The sequence below is a fragment of the Notolepis coatsorum genome, assembly GCF_963971535.1.
Source record: "Notolepis coatsorum genome assembly, chromosome: 16".
Classification (NCBI taxonomy): domain Eukaryota; kingdom Metazoa; phylum Chordata; class Actinopteri; order Aulopiformes; family Paralepididae; genus Notolepis; species Notolepis coatsorum.
In genome coordinates this window covers 22,083,922-22,099,750 of record NC_140180.1, presented here as the reverse complement: position 1 = coordinate 22,099,750, position 15,829 = coordinate 22,083,922, and the positions used below count along the sequence as shown (strand labels likewise).

At 44.9% G+C, this 15,829-nt stretch overlaps 1 protein-coding gene across 1 annotated transcript in view; it reads left to right on the top strand.

Moving 5' to 3' along the window:
- The window catches only part of flt4 (fms related receptor tyrosine kinase 4), a 204,955-nt gene that overhangs the window by 97,148 nt on the left and 91,978 nt on the right, over positions 1–15,829 (top strand). The window contains 4 exon segments of the mRNA XM_084332309.1: positions 350–515; positions 9,808–9,946; positions 13,942–14,050; positions 15,135–15,494. Of these exon segments, the coding sequence (XP_084188435.1) occupies positions 350–515; positions 9,808–9,946; positions 13,942–14,050; positions 15,135–15,494 (774 nt within the window).

Sequence of the window (15,829 nt, the reverse complement as noted above, 5' to 3'; positions counted from 1 at the left end):
CGCACACAAAACTTTTATGTCAGTGTGTTCAAACCTCAAACCTTCATTAGCACCCAAAGTGATTTTTCTTTATTGTGTAAGAAAGTTGAATGTTACCTTTCAAAAGAGACCAGACTCATGCATGTGCTATAAGTATAAAGTATAATAAATTATGGTAATGGCATGGTACAATGGTAATGGCAAATCACTTTATAATCATGAAAAACCAAACATTTCAATCAGGTTGGGGAAATATTGTCCATGTAACCGCGGCAATAAAATATAGACTTCATGAATCCCAGCATGCTCTTTGGCAGAAATTCCAGTTCCGGAGATTGAACACCCCCCCCCCACCGCTCTCTTCTCCTAGTTCCTCCCCAGATACACGAGAAGGAGGTGGCGGAGCCCTCCAACCCCTTCCCCAGCGGCAGCAGTCAGATCCTCACCTGCACCGCCTACGGCCACCCTGCCCCCACCCTGAGCTGGCAATGGAGGGCCTGGAGCCCCTGTGTCCTAAACAACACCCGCAGCAACCTGTAAGAGCTACACACACACACACACACACACACACACACACACACACACACACACACACACACACACACACACACACACACACACACACACACACACACACACACACACACACACACACACACACACCCAGCAACCTGTAAGAGCTTCTGTCTCACCCCCCCCCCCTCCATCACAGTGGAGAATGGTGGAGAATGTAGCTGTGGCCGCGTCCCCGAATGCCAAGAACCTGAACTTCTCCGCTCACATCGCAGCAACAACCAGAACCTGCTGATTCCCCCTGAGCAATGTCGGAAAGATCCGCCCCTTCCTGACAAAAGAAGCCACCCCACTCCTCGTCCATCTCCCGCCTCGACTACTGCAACGCACTGCTTGCTGGCCTTCCGACAGCTGCCACCAAGCTTCTTCAACTCGTTCAGAACGCAGCGGCCCGCCTGATCTCAAACCTACCGAAGTCGGCCCATGTCACCCCACTTCTTAGGGACCTGCACTGGCTCCCCATTGCTGCACGAATCCGCTTCAAGGCCCTCGACCTGGCATATCGTGCGACGAAGGGAATGACTCCCGCCTACCTCTGGTCAATGGTCTCTAACTACACACACTCAAGACCCCTACGCTTTGCATCTTCTGGCCACCTCAGACCTACTCCTATCCGAGCTCCAGGAGGGTAATCAAAGAGAAGCCGCCTATTCTCGGTCCTTGTCCCACAATGGTGGAACGAACTTCCCACCATAGTTACTGGAGGACAGCCGAAACCCGTCCAATCTTTCACCGTCGATGAAAGACACACTTCTTCAATCAATATCTGAAATGAAGAAAGAAAAACATTCACATTCATTCTGTTTAGGGATGTCCGATATTATCGGCCTACCGATATTATCGGCCGATATCGGCATTAAAATGTGATATCGGAAAATATCGGTATCGGTTTTCTAAATATATATATATATATATATATATATATTTTTTTTTACATTTCTATAACCTTTTTTTACCCAGGCAAACAAGTAAGAACAAATTCTTATTTTATTTATTGTCAAAAGTATGCATAATGTTGTGTTAATTCCACAACAAGAGATATGTAATGTTAATTACCTGAAATTATTCAGTTTTTTGGGGGGGGAAACCCTGCATATATCGGTATCGGTTGATATCGGTATCGGAAATTAAGAGTTGGACAATATCGGTATATCGGTATCGGTAAAAAAGCCAATATCGAGCATCCCTAATTCTGTTAAATACATGCTCTGCCAGGAGTGGAGATGATAGGAGAGGAGAAGAGAGGAGATGATGGGAGAGGAGAAGAGAAGAGAGGAGAGGATGAGAGAGGAGAGGATGGAGATGATGGGAGAGGAGAGGAGAGTGTGGAGAGTGTGGAGAGGATGGAGAGGAGAAGAGAGGATAGGAAAGGAGAGGAGAGGGTGGGATGAGGTGTGTGAAGTGTGACATGCGGACCGAGCCTCAGGAAGAAGTCTTTAGGGACAGGAAGCGTGAAAAAGATCTCTGGAGCAAACGGTTGATTTACTTGGTCAGTTTATCCTGCACACAGCAGCAGCTCTCTCTGACCATTACTGCGGCCAGTGGGATGTAACCAACTCAACTGCAACACAAGGCCATAAGCCCCTCATATCCACCATAGACCCCCCCCCCCACACACACACAATTAGAATCTTTATTTATGTCCACATAAAGACAATGTTTTTTTAGTTTTTTTTTATTATCGTTTTCCCCCTTCTTTTTTCCGTTTTTCTCTCATCCCAATGTTAGTTGTCATGCCAATCCCCAATCCCCTTCCTGGTCGTTGCGCACTCTACCCCCTACCGTCGGTCCGGGAGGGCGCGGAGACTATCACATGCTTCCTCCGACACATGTGTACCCAGCCCACCGCTTCTTTTCACCTGGCAGCGCCGACTCTCACTGGGAGAGTGTAACGCGTGGAAGGTCACACTACCTCTCTTAGATCCTTCCCTCGCTGTGCAGGCGCCCTGACCGAACTGTAGGAGTCGCTGTTTACAACGACCAGGACCCACCCTCGCCGGGTTTCCCACCCGCTAACACTGCCAATTGTGTTAGTATGGACGGTCGGCCAACCCGGAAGCACCACAGCTGGATTCGATCCCACTGTCTCTGTGGTGGTAGACAGACGCTTAGTCCTCTGCGCTACCCGGCCGCCCTATAAAGACAATGTTTAAAGGACACAAATATTATCAGTGCAGTTGGACATTGTGGGTTATTCTGTTACAGTCGTGCCCAAATTGGCAATGGCAACCAAAGTTACACACATAGGATGATGAACCTGACAATCAACACAGATAGCAGCGTCTTCTCAAAATTGCACGGCTGCCAATAATAGCTGACACTGAGCAATATCTTGCTAACTGTTTGGCTCTTCTCTTCGGAAGACCGGCCATCTGAAGGCCTCTAACACCCAGAATAGAATAGAATCTTTATTGTCATTGTTGGTACAACGAAATTTAGTTTGGAGCATCACCACTGGCATACAAACATAAAATATAGCATGTGCAAAATAATAATGTCAATAATAATAATAATAATAATAATAATAATAATAATAATAATTGTAACTGAGGGGTACAATTCCCTGACTGTATTGATAAGTATGGTATCATTAAACCACTACCGCTTTATGTACTTTAATTACTGGCCATACAGTACACGATATATGAATATGATGAACACTTCCCACAATGAAATCGGTTCCAGTCAAAGGTATTAATCAAGTATTTAATGGAGCAAAAGGTACATAGGATACTTTACATTATTCTTTGAATGCACTTGTAAGGCAAAGGAGTATGCGTAGGCAAATCAATATTGAATGTCCATTCTCTGGTTACGCAGGAGGTAATTATACAACCTGAATCTTAGGGAATTATATCTATGGTGCACTAGTAATATAGCGGAAGATACTGGAAGGGGTTCCCACTGGTTGTAAGCCAGCAAGGGGGGTAGAAGATCTGTCGGTAGTAGGACGTCTGGTCAACGATGACTAGGGAGACTTCAGGTACAGAAGCCGGTGCAGTAGCCTCTTGATCCACAGACGAATACAGCTTGGTTCTCTTGTAGACTGTAGCTCCACAGGGAAGAAAGCTAGTCGGCCTCAGGCTCTCTGGGCGCCGACTCGACTTGACTCCTCTCGGGGTAAATCCAACACGTGCAGGCGTCGGCGATTATCCGCTCCATAAATCACAGGACCAAAGCAAATATATTCCAGCCGCAAAGGGCTATGTAGTCGTCGGGTAGATTAATCCAGTGTACATGTCCATACGGTTCTCGCCTAGGTCTCCTCGGGTGAAAGCGCCATGCGGTCGGCCCAGCCTGGATAAGAACTCTAGCTAATACGAGAAAGCGTTGGAGATGCTGGTCACTGTAGAATTCTAACCGCACGATACACTATACACAAATAGACTATTAAAGACTTAATAGGAATATGTCGCACTCGACGGTATAGCGCCAAACTCTGACAATTCAGTTATTAATTCGCACGCGGTCTCGATGCTCTATTCTGAGGCCAAACAGGCCATACTTCACCGCACGTTGTATCGTGGGTGAGGCTTCAACTTATCGGTAACATACTAAGGACGAAGGGTACGGAGGTAAGGGGCTAAGGGGCTTCTACATTCACCTGCGCCGTATTTATACGCACGGTGCACAAACTAGTTCCACTCTCATTTCTGTCGCGTATCCCTGGGCAAGGGCGGGCATGTCCAGACACATCTTGACGGTGACTTTGAACCTGGCTCCGGAGGCCGGTCCCTGGCGCCGGTGGACCGCTGTCCAATAGGAGAATGAACTATTATGGTCTGGGCTAAAGGGATATTCCGTGTATATGTACAAGGAATATACAGGGGATATCAAACGATATACAAATACTATGCAATATATATCAATAAATAAATATATATATTCGGTTTAATCTGATCCTTCGTAACAATAATAATAATAATAATATAATAATATAGTATCAATGTCCCAATGTCCTCAATAATAATAATATACCATCAATACCATCAATGCCCAAGTGCAATAGTGCTAGTGCAAATAAATAAATATTACAGTGATAGTCCAGTGAGTTAATGGATGGAGGGGGGGGGGGGCGTTGACTTGCAATGGATGAAATAGTGTATAGTGCAGCAATGCAAGTCCGGTTTACAGTTATTGTTGTAATGGAGAAGTGGGAGTTATGTCACTGGGGTTGGGGACGGGGGGTGGGGGGACGGGGGGGGTGCGGGGCGGCAAGTTGATGTTGATCGTTGAGCCCGTGGATAGAGGCTGTTGGTCAGTCTGCTAGTTCCGGACTGGATGGATCTATACCTTCGACCAGAGGGCAGCAGTTGAAAAAGATGGTGTGCTGGGTGGTACTGGTCCTGTAAGATGTTATTCACACGACGTAGGCAGCGGGAGGTGAAGACTGTGGAGATATCTGGGAGGCTAGCTCCAGTGATCCTCCTTGCAGCCTTGACCACTCTGTGGAACTTATGAACATGACCCAGGCTTCCAAATATGAAGACTAAAAGTTGTGATATGGTATGCTTTAACAGTTGATACTTCAACATTTTGGTTGTAAAGGCTTCTTCTAGACTGTAGTCAAACGTACAACCAACTTCTAGAATGAGAACCTCTCTGTTATTCTCATTAACAACAACAACATCGGGGGTGTTTGCTGAAATATCAGAGAACAGTGAATTGTCACTACACAGATTGAACATACATGGCTTCACACTGGTGTGCTTATACAGCACTGTTGCAGGTGACCCGAGTGTGGAACTGACACTGTCTGCAATCAGATCCACGATCCTATCATGCCTACAAATGTAGAGCCCTTTGTATGCATGACAACCATTGAGGATGTGAGACACGGTTTCTGTTGTCTGTTCGTGACAATGGTGTAATGTGTATGCAGTGTGGGCTATGACTGCCAGGGAGCCAGATGGAAAGGTTGAGCTTCGATGGTAAAACCTGTAGCCTAGCTTTTAAAGTGAAGATGATGCTCTCATCAATAGCAATTTTTTTTCTTTTGTTTTGATCCACTTTTTCTCCTTATTTTTTCTATTTTTCTCCTATCCCAATTTCGTCTCGCCAATTCTCCCTTCAATTCTCCCCTCCCCTGTCTCGAACGTTGCTAGACTATGCCTCCCACTGGTCGGCTGCAGTGAGGACCAAGCCTTGCATCACGTGTCCCCTCCGGTACACGAGGAGGCAGCTGTCGCATCTTTTCACCTGTACAGCGTGATCTCTCAGTGGCGAGAAGTAACGCGTGGGAGGCTCACGCTGCCCCCGATGCTTCCTGATTCTGCTGTACAGGCGCACCAACCGACCTGTAGGAGTCGCTGTCCACAACGTCCAATCCCCACCCACCAGCTTTCCCACCCCTAACACTGCCAATTGTGTTAGTATGAACGACCAGCCAAGCTGGTAGCAATGCAGAGAGCTGGGCTCGAACCCAGCATATCCTGCGTTAGTGGCGAGCGCCTTGCCCACTGCGCCACTTAGCCGCCCTAATAACACTTTTTTAACTGCATGCGAGACAGAGTGGTCAGCGGCAGGGAGACAAGCAAGCTTCCCTTGCAGTTTAAGCTCAGTCCAGTGTTGACGTTGGCGTTGTTGTTGTGTCGACATGAGATGACAGTGGCTCGGGAGGTAGAGCAGTCGTCTGGCAATCCGGAGGTTCCTGGTTCGATTCCCCCTCCTCCCGGGCAGCGTGACGATGTGTCCTTGAGAAAGAAACTTTTTTTTATTTCAAGTATTTTTATTGCACATTACTTTAGTTACATTCCATATTGATGCACACATGCAATCTTATTTTTTTCTTGTTCAAAAACAATTGTCCAGCGGCATATAACAAAAAATATTCAAAGTAAGAATAAAACTTTCTCTTTCTTTTGGCGGGTCCATACATACATATAAAAAGGATAGTTAAATAAGCTAGATTTTTGCTGGGAAATAAATAAAAAAAAAGAGACCAAAAAAAATAAATAAAAAACAGAGCATTAGAAAAAGGCCAAAAGCCAAGACACAACAGCGACTATACCTTCAGTTCAGACATTACTGTAATATGAGTGACCTTTTGAACTTATATTTCATTTTATATATCATTAGAAAAAGGCCAAAAGCCAAGACACCACAGAGATTATACCTTCAGACAATTGTCACCGCCCCTTTACTACCTGGTCTAACATTAATTATATTTTCCAGTGCTTGATGCTGAGGAATGTCTGACCATGTATCTACATGAGTCCTTACGAAGTTCCGTATCTGTAGATAGCGGAAAAAATGTGTTGACGGTAAATCGTGTTTGACCTTCAGTTGCTCGAATGATAGGAACTGGCCCTCTTGATACAAGTCCTTCAAGCTCCCTATACCCTTCGCCTTCCACTGAGCAAACCCTTGGTCCATAGTGGATGGCTTAAAGGCATGGTTATTACAGATTGGAGTGTCTGTATACATATTTGGAGCTTTCAAGTATGTTTTAATCTGTTTCCATACCTTCAAGGAGCTATGTACTATAAAATTCCCTTCATATAATGACTTGTTTATCTTGACAGGGCTATTCAAAAGGGCTAGGAGAGAGGTTCCCTGACAGGCTGCTCGCTCCATTGAGAGCCACCAGGAGAAAGACACTTAACCCCTAATTGCTCCCGATGAGCAGGTTGGCACCTTGCATGGTTGCCTCCGCCGTCGGTGTGTGAATGTGTGAGTGAATGGGTAAAATGTGAGTAACAAATTGTAAAGCGCTTTGGATAAAAGCGCTATATAAAAAAGCAGCCATTTACCATGGCCACGGGCATTGGTAAGTGGTTCATGCCACGTTCCACAGATGTCAATGGTGGCCTTCACGGAGATGGTGGGGTCAGAGATGATCTCCTCAGAAACATTAACAGTGCGCGCACACACACACACACACACAAACACACACACACACGCACGCACACACACACACACGCACACACACAAAGAGTGATTTTCTAGAATAGCCTTGAGCTTGGCAATCCCACTCCATCCTGAATGAACCCCATGATGCTATAATGTATTCTCAATTTTCATGGCTACTTCACTATAAGCCAGTGGCATTATGGCCGCCACTTCTCTGACCGTATGTAATATCTCTCTAAGCATACAATCATCTATCTCGGTGCCTCTTCCTCGCAGGCCTAATTCGAGAAGTTATTGCTGTTTTCTTGACCTTTCCGTGGGGGCGTGGATGATGTGTGCACTGAGGATACCGTTGTCTACTTATATCCTTAGTTGGTCCCCTAAGCAGTACACACAGGAAAGACAGAGGCATCCAGACCACTTCCCCATGGGGTAGGGGATAACACACACACACACGCACGCACGCACGCACGCACACGCACACACACACACACACACACACACACACACACACACACACACACACACACACACACACACACACACACACACACACAAAAACTCCTCCGGTAAAGTGGGAAATCTTGGTTACACTTAATAATGAAATGATAATGAAATATTACAACTAGGGGTGTAACGGTACGTGTATTCGTCCCGCGACTTCACGGTACGGACGTCATGGTTCGGTACATCCAGCCATACGGCGAATATGTCACTAGGTGAAACTAGGGTTGCACATTTTACAAATCTATGCTCAATATCTTTACTTTACTTTACACTGGCTTACATTGATCTTTAACGTTGAATATTAAGCTTGTATTGCCAAATTTAGATGATGAATAAAACATTGAAGCTTGTAAAGGCATGATGACAAGTGGACAGCACAAATTAACAACGTGCACTGACACTCTGCACTGGGCTGTTTCTCCCCTCCTCACCTCCCTTCCCCTCCCGTTTACTACAGGTGTCCCTGAAACAAAACCATGAATGAATTATATGTTTGTAACACAGCAGGGTCATTACAATTTTACAGTTTTCTTTCGTTTTTTTTGTTCGCCCAATAATGTTAACCAATGGAAAGAGACACACACACACGCCAACTTTCACACAAGCACTACTGTACATACTTTTCCGGACTGATCATCTGAGCTCCTCTCCAGTTGAGCCGCTACAGTGTTTAAATCCAAAATATTGATAAATCCTCTGCCATTGTTGTGTAACATGTCATCTCTTCTCTCGAGTCTTCTGTCTCGGCTTCACGTGAAGTGAAAGTGAAAGTGAAACTTAACAAGCATAGTTAAGTTAAGGGGGCAGTAGGCAATTAATTTACTCAGTGGATGCCTGAACACAGAATGACACCGGTATCACTGACTACCACGGCAAGCCTATGGGGAACTAAGTATAACTTAATAGAAATAATAATTATTATAAATATATAATAATAATTATAAATATTATTTTCCTGTTGTACCGAACTCGTACCGAACCGTGACCCCAATACCGAGGTACGTACCGAACCGTGACTTCTGCGTACCGTTACACCCCTAATTACAACAGATAATAACAGAGAGAGAAGGGGGCTAGAATGTAGCACTAATAATAATAATAATACTTCGTTTTATATAGCGCCTTTCAGAGGACCCAAGGTCGCTTTACATAAGGGGGGGGGGGGGGGGATAACAAATTAACAAACATAGTGGACAGACACAACATATACATATAATCACTCACATGTTTAGAGAAAGACTAGTCAGAGGAAGTACCATTTCAAACATGACTGCCATTCTGCTTCACGCACACGTCACTGGCAGGCTGTTAGCGGGATGAAAGTAGGTCTTGATTGTTTTCTGCTCCAGTAGAATAGAGATTAGCCTTGTTTTCACGAGAACAGGCTAAACTAAATTGGATTTACTGTCTCATTGGTCTGGCGATACTTGTTCACGCAACGCATTTTCACTCTCTTGAAACTAATCTCACATTCCATTACTTGCCAGGACGCTTTAAAACAACAGCCTTAAGGGTTGAAAATGCAATATACCGTAGCGTTCAGAAGATCCAAGAGAACATAATCTCAAAGAAACACACACACACACACACACACACACACACACACACACACACACACACACACACACACACACACACACACACACACACACACACACACACACACACACACACACACACACACACACACACACACACACACACACACACACACACACACACACACACACACACACACACACACACACACACACACACACACACACACACACACACACACACACACACACAGGAGATGTCTAGTTTGATGGGGGTTTGTATTCTCCCCAGTTCTCTCTCCTATGCATTTGAATGAGGGGTGACGTCTGGGGCCCGTGTCTGTGTTTTTCCCTCCAGAGTCCGCAGAGACAGGAAAGGCCGGAGTGACAGGCTGGCCGACTGTCAGAACTGGCAGCCCATTCAACCAGATAACCAGGCCGGGAACCAAGTCGAAGCTACAGAGACATCCGCCGAGGTGGTGGACAAACGGCAGAAGGTTGGACTCTTACCAGGCCCCCTCTCTCTAATATATTACACTGTTGTTCAGTCATGGCTTTGTGTTCATATAATCTAGATAGAAAGCTGTTGTTCAGTCATGGCTTTGTGTTCATATAATCTAGAAAGCTGTTGCTCAGTCAAATCAAATCAAATCAAATCAAATTTATTTATAAGGCCCGACAACACACGTTAATGTCCCCATGGGCCGTACAGGTCTTCTTTAAATAAGTAAAGAAGAAAACATAACAATAAGTCAAGAACAGAACAAGAACACCATAAGGTCCAAACATTTTTAGATGAATGCAAAAAATTAAAAAAAATTAAAATACAAAAAAAAAAAAAAAATAAGAATGCAAGCACTCCCAGACTTCCCCACGCGAAGGTAAGGAAAAACTCACTAAAACCTAACAATAGGGAAAAAAGCTCCACAGGCAGTGTGGAGGAGAGAAACCTTAGAAGGGCCATTCAAGGGGGGATCTCCCTTCTTAGATGTCTAGTAGTGTTGCAGACTAGCAGTTGGTAAGCATGCACTCAAGTGTGTAGTGAAACACAGATGAGTGCATGCAATAGCAACAGTCATGGCTTTATGTTCATATAATCTAGAAAGCTGTTGTTCAGTCATGGCTTTGTGTTTGTATGTAGTAGTAGTAGTAGTTGTAGTAGTAGTTTATTCAGTCATCATCTCACACAATACAATATACACAATCATTTAAGGTATAATCTATAAAGCTGTTGTTCAGTCATGGCTTTGTGTTCATATAATTAGAATTTCCATGACCGGTATCACATGATTGTATTCATAAGAGTTGATACCTGTGTGATGATACCTGAATATGTGTCCTGGTAGCATGTACCATGTGATCAGCCCAAGGACATGTGTTTGTTCTTGGCTCTTGCTCCGCGTCATACTCTGCTAACGTCAGAGTATTCAAACAGTTCTGACAACAATGATCTTGAATAGATAACGTTCCATTCTGTGTGCACTGATGTGGGACAATACAGGGAAAATATGTATTTTTTTCTTATTATAATGAAGATTTGTAGGCCTATATTATGGTCTGAGTCCACATATAAATGGAAAATGGTGCATTTATATAGTGGCTTTTATCCAAAGCGCTTTACTATTTGTTAGGGATGTTCGATATTGGCATTTTTACCGATATCCGATATACCGATATTGTCCAACTCTTAATTTCCGATACCGATATCAACTGATATATGCTGGTGGGTAACTAAAACTAAAACTAAATCATTTCAGGTAACTAACATCACATATCTCTTGTCGTGGAATTAACACAACATTATGCATACTTTTGAAAATAGAAGTATGCACTGATTTTATTTCACTGGATGCATTCAACAAGGCATTCTAACATTATCTGTGCATCTCCCCTTTTCTTCTCTCTCCCTCTGGTTCTAACTCTCCCTTTCTCCTTTTTCCTCTCTCTATTTCCTTCTCTCTCCCTTATTTATTGTAATTCTCCTTGTATACTATTGCTACTGTAATTTTTCATTTTATTTACTTGATTTAGCTTTTTGGTCAGGCTGCTTTTGTATATAATAATTAGTTCTTACTTGCTTGCCTGGGTAAATAAAGGTTAAATAAAATGTAAAAAAAAAAAAATACATTTACATTACATAAATTACATTTGAATGCCAATATCGGCCATCTCTACAATTTGTTCCTCAAATATTACCCATTCACTCACACACCGGACGGTGGAGGCAACCATGCAAGGTGCCAACCTGCTCATCGGGAGCAATTAGGGGTTAAGTGTCTTGCTCTAGGACACTTCGACACGCGGAGCGGGAATCGAACCGGGAACCTCCAGATTACCAGGCGACTGCTCTACCTCCCGAGCCACTGTCGCCCCCAACATATAACATTCTTATGAGAGAATCTGCCATATATGGGTGGGAAACATGTGATAGTATAAACAACATGGATGAAATTAGTGAGGTAGGCAGAAACTACAGTATACTGTTTGTTTCTGAGAGACCATTCTGAAGGCAGCAACTCTATGTTTCATGTAATCATTTTCCATATGGGATGATTCTTCTGTGGGAGTGTCTCAATAATGTGTACATTATATTCCACGCCGACACTAAGAAAAACATTCAGATAAACAAGAACATGTAAGAGAGCCAGACAAAACGTACATTTCTGCTTAAAATAATACTTACAAAAGTTGCATAATTATTTACTGAAAACATTGGCCTTGCAGCTTTCATAAGACATTCTTGCATTTGAAGTAGGTTGATCTGCTAATAACATTTAAAGGAATATTGGATAGATCAGCCCTTAACCTAGAAAATACATTTATGTAAGTACCCCCTACCCGTGAACTGTTCTACTTTTATGTAAGTGTCCCAAATCCTAAGCTCTGTGACAAAATGTGTCAATCAAGGCCATTTCCACAGTAGAAATATTTAGAACGCTCTTCCTGTGCACACTTCCTGTGAGGACTGGGTATAAACATGCTTACACATACAGACACACACATCCAGACACACACATACACACATACAGACACACACATCCAGACACATACACACATCCAGACACACACATACAGACACACACATCCAGACACACACATACACACATACAGACACACGCATCCAGACACACACATACACACATCCAGACACACACATACACACACATCCAGACACACACATACACACACACACAGATACACACATCCAGACACACACATACACACATCCATTCCAGACACACACATACACACACATCCAGACACACACATACACACACATACATCCAGACACACACATACACACACACACATCCAGACACAGACACACACACACACACACACACACACACACACACACACACACACACACACACACACACACACACACACACACACACACACACACACACACACACACACACACACACACACACACACACACACACACACACACACATACACACACATACACACACATGAACATACACACAGACACACACACATACATACACACTAACACACATACACACACACACATACACACGAAGCGCACACACACACATACGCACACATACACACACCAAGCACACACACACACACACACACACACACACACGCACACACACACGCACACACACACACACACACACACACACACACACACACACACACACACACACACACACACACACACACACACACACACACACACATACACACACCAAGCACACACACACACACACATACACACATATACACACACCAAGCACACACACACTTTCTTCGGTCACATCTGGGAGGTCAGCTCTTGCTGTCTGGGGGGGGCAGGCATGTCAGCAAAAAACATGTAGTCATGTCAACTGTCACCGGGAATGGCAGGAGAGTAGCATGTCATTTACGCTATTTTTTTATGCAATGTTTTAAAGGTCCAATCAGTGATCCAAACATAAACAGGATTTTATTCTCTAGTTGATTGAGAGTCAAGTGAACTCTTGACATGAGGACTACTAGACAAACCTCTAAATGTGAGTTTCTAATGGTATTTGCTGTATTTTGTGACTGCAACGTTTCCTTTTTATGTTGAGATCAGATCAAACTCTTCCAATAATATATTATGTGAATACTCCACATTTATATGGTAAAAAAAACAAGATTGAGTCTTAAACACGCCAAAATGATGGGAAATGCACTTACAGTATGCAAAGTAGAAAGCTATCCGGCTGCAAGCTAGCCTAGCTTAGCACAAATAAATGGAAACGGATACAGACTAGTTAGTTGGCCAAAAACACCTCTCCCAGAGTTTTAGCTAGTGGTCCGTTAGCTTGTGGCCGTTTATATTGAACACACAGAGAGGAATTCGGTATCTATTGACCTGTCTTGACTCTGGAGAAGGCGGTATGTGTCTCATGTTTACCCTTGATGTTGGCACGTTCCTCTAGAAGGTGGAGTTGAATAAAATATGTATAACGTGATTTGTTCTGTGTCCGTACAGATAGTGAGCAGACTTCATATCGTCAACGCCAGCGTCTCGGTCATGTACAAATGCTCTGCCCAGAACAAAGTGGGCAAGGATGAGAGACTCGTCTACTTCTATGTCACCAGTGAGTATGATGCCGTTTGCATGTTCATAGATCCTCAGCTGCATTCTCAACGAGGGTAAAGGTGTATACAGTAGATGCCATTAAGCCATATACAGTGGTTTATTAAGCCATATTCAGTGGTTTATTAAGCAGTTTGGTGGAAAAAAACACATTGACACAGCCATAAAGGGACAGGCACACTTTTACCAGGCAGGCTAAAGCCGCTCTGTGACAATACACATTATTATTCAATTCATCTGGAAGTTTAACACAGTTACTGCTGTTCACATTTACATTTAGCTGACGCTTTTATCCAATGTTTGCCCTTGTAGGGCAGTATAGACATACTGTGCATTGGAATTCTTACCACGAATACACTACGGAAACAAAAACAAGTTGGGTAGTTTAGTGTTCTAAGGTATCCCAGCCCGCCACTCCTCTTCCTCCTTCTCCTTAGGCGGCAACTGGTGTAGTGGTTAACACTGTCGCCACACAGCTAGAAGGTCCTGGGTTCGATTCTCGCTTGGGGGACCAGGTTGCCGTGTTGCCAGTTATTACCCAGGTGGGGTGTCTCCCGGGCCTTTCTGTGTGGAGTTTGCATGTTCTCCCCTCTGTGCTCGCAAGGGTTTCCCTTCCCGATAAGATAAACCCAATGGAAAAACATGCACAACAGATCACTAACGCTGTCGCCTCCCTGACGGAGACGGACAGGAGCACTTGGGATTGTTCCCGGGGGGCGGCGCACGCTGCACTCCTTGTCTGCTCCGGCTGCCCTTGGGGGGAAGGACGACGGGATGGGAAGTGCAGAGAACATTTCATCAGCGACTCTGGTGTGTGTGTGTGTGTGTGTGTGTGTGTGTGTGTGTGTGTGTGTGTGTGTGTGTGTGTGTGTGTGTGTGTGTGTGTGTGTGTGTGTGTGTGTGTGTGTGTGTGTGTGTGTGTGTGTGTGTGTGTGTGTGTGTGTGTGTGTGTGTGTGTGTGTGTGTGTGTGTGTGTGTGTGTGTGTGTGTGTTGCTGTGGGCCGCCCCCATCGCATGTGTGTGTGTGTTAAAAATCTGCCTTGACAAATAAAGGCTTCTTCTCCTCCTCCTCCTCCTCCTCACAGCCATACCCGAGGGCTTCAGCGTGGAGGTGCAGCCGTCCGAAGAGCCCCTGGAGCAGGAGAAGGTGTCCCTGAGCTGCAGCGCCGACAACTACACCTACGAGCAGCTGCAGTGGTACCGGCTGGACCCCCAGGCCCTGCAGGACGAGAGGGGCAAGCCCCGGGAGCTGGACTGCCGCAGCGTGCACCTGTACGCGGACGCGCTGGGCGGCCGGCTCTCCTTCCGGGAGCCCTCCAACAGCTGGGTGCTGGAGGTCACCGTGGCCTCGGTCGGGCTCCAGGACGAGGGCCACTACGTGTGCGAGGCGCAGAACCGGCGGAGCGGAGAGAAACAGTGCCTGTTCAAATACATCTCGGTCAAAGGTGAGAGAGAGAGAGAGAGAGAGAGAGGGGGAGGGAGAGAGGGGGGGAGGGGGAGAGAGAGAGAGAGAGAGAGAGAGAGAGAGAGAGAGAGAGAGAGAGAGAGAGAGAGAGAGAGAGAGAGAGAGAGAGAGAGAGAGAGAGAGAGAGAGAGAGAGAGAGAGAGATACTCCTCTTACACATCTCCACCTGAATGCTCCAGAACATTGCGTCCTTTCTCTCCGGCCCTCAGAGGTAGGCGTGATGAATGAGAATAGTTAATTAGATGTCTAAGATCAATTCCAACTTATGTTCAGAGAAGCTTGTGGGATGAAATATCTAGAGAGAGAGAGAATCAT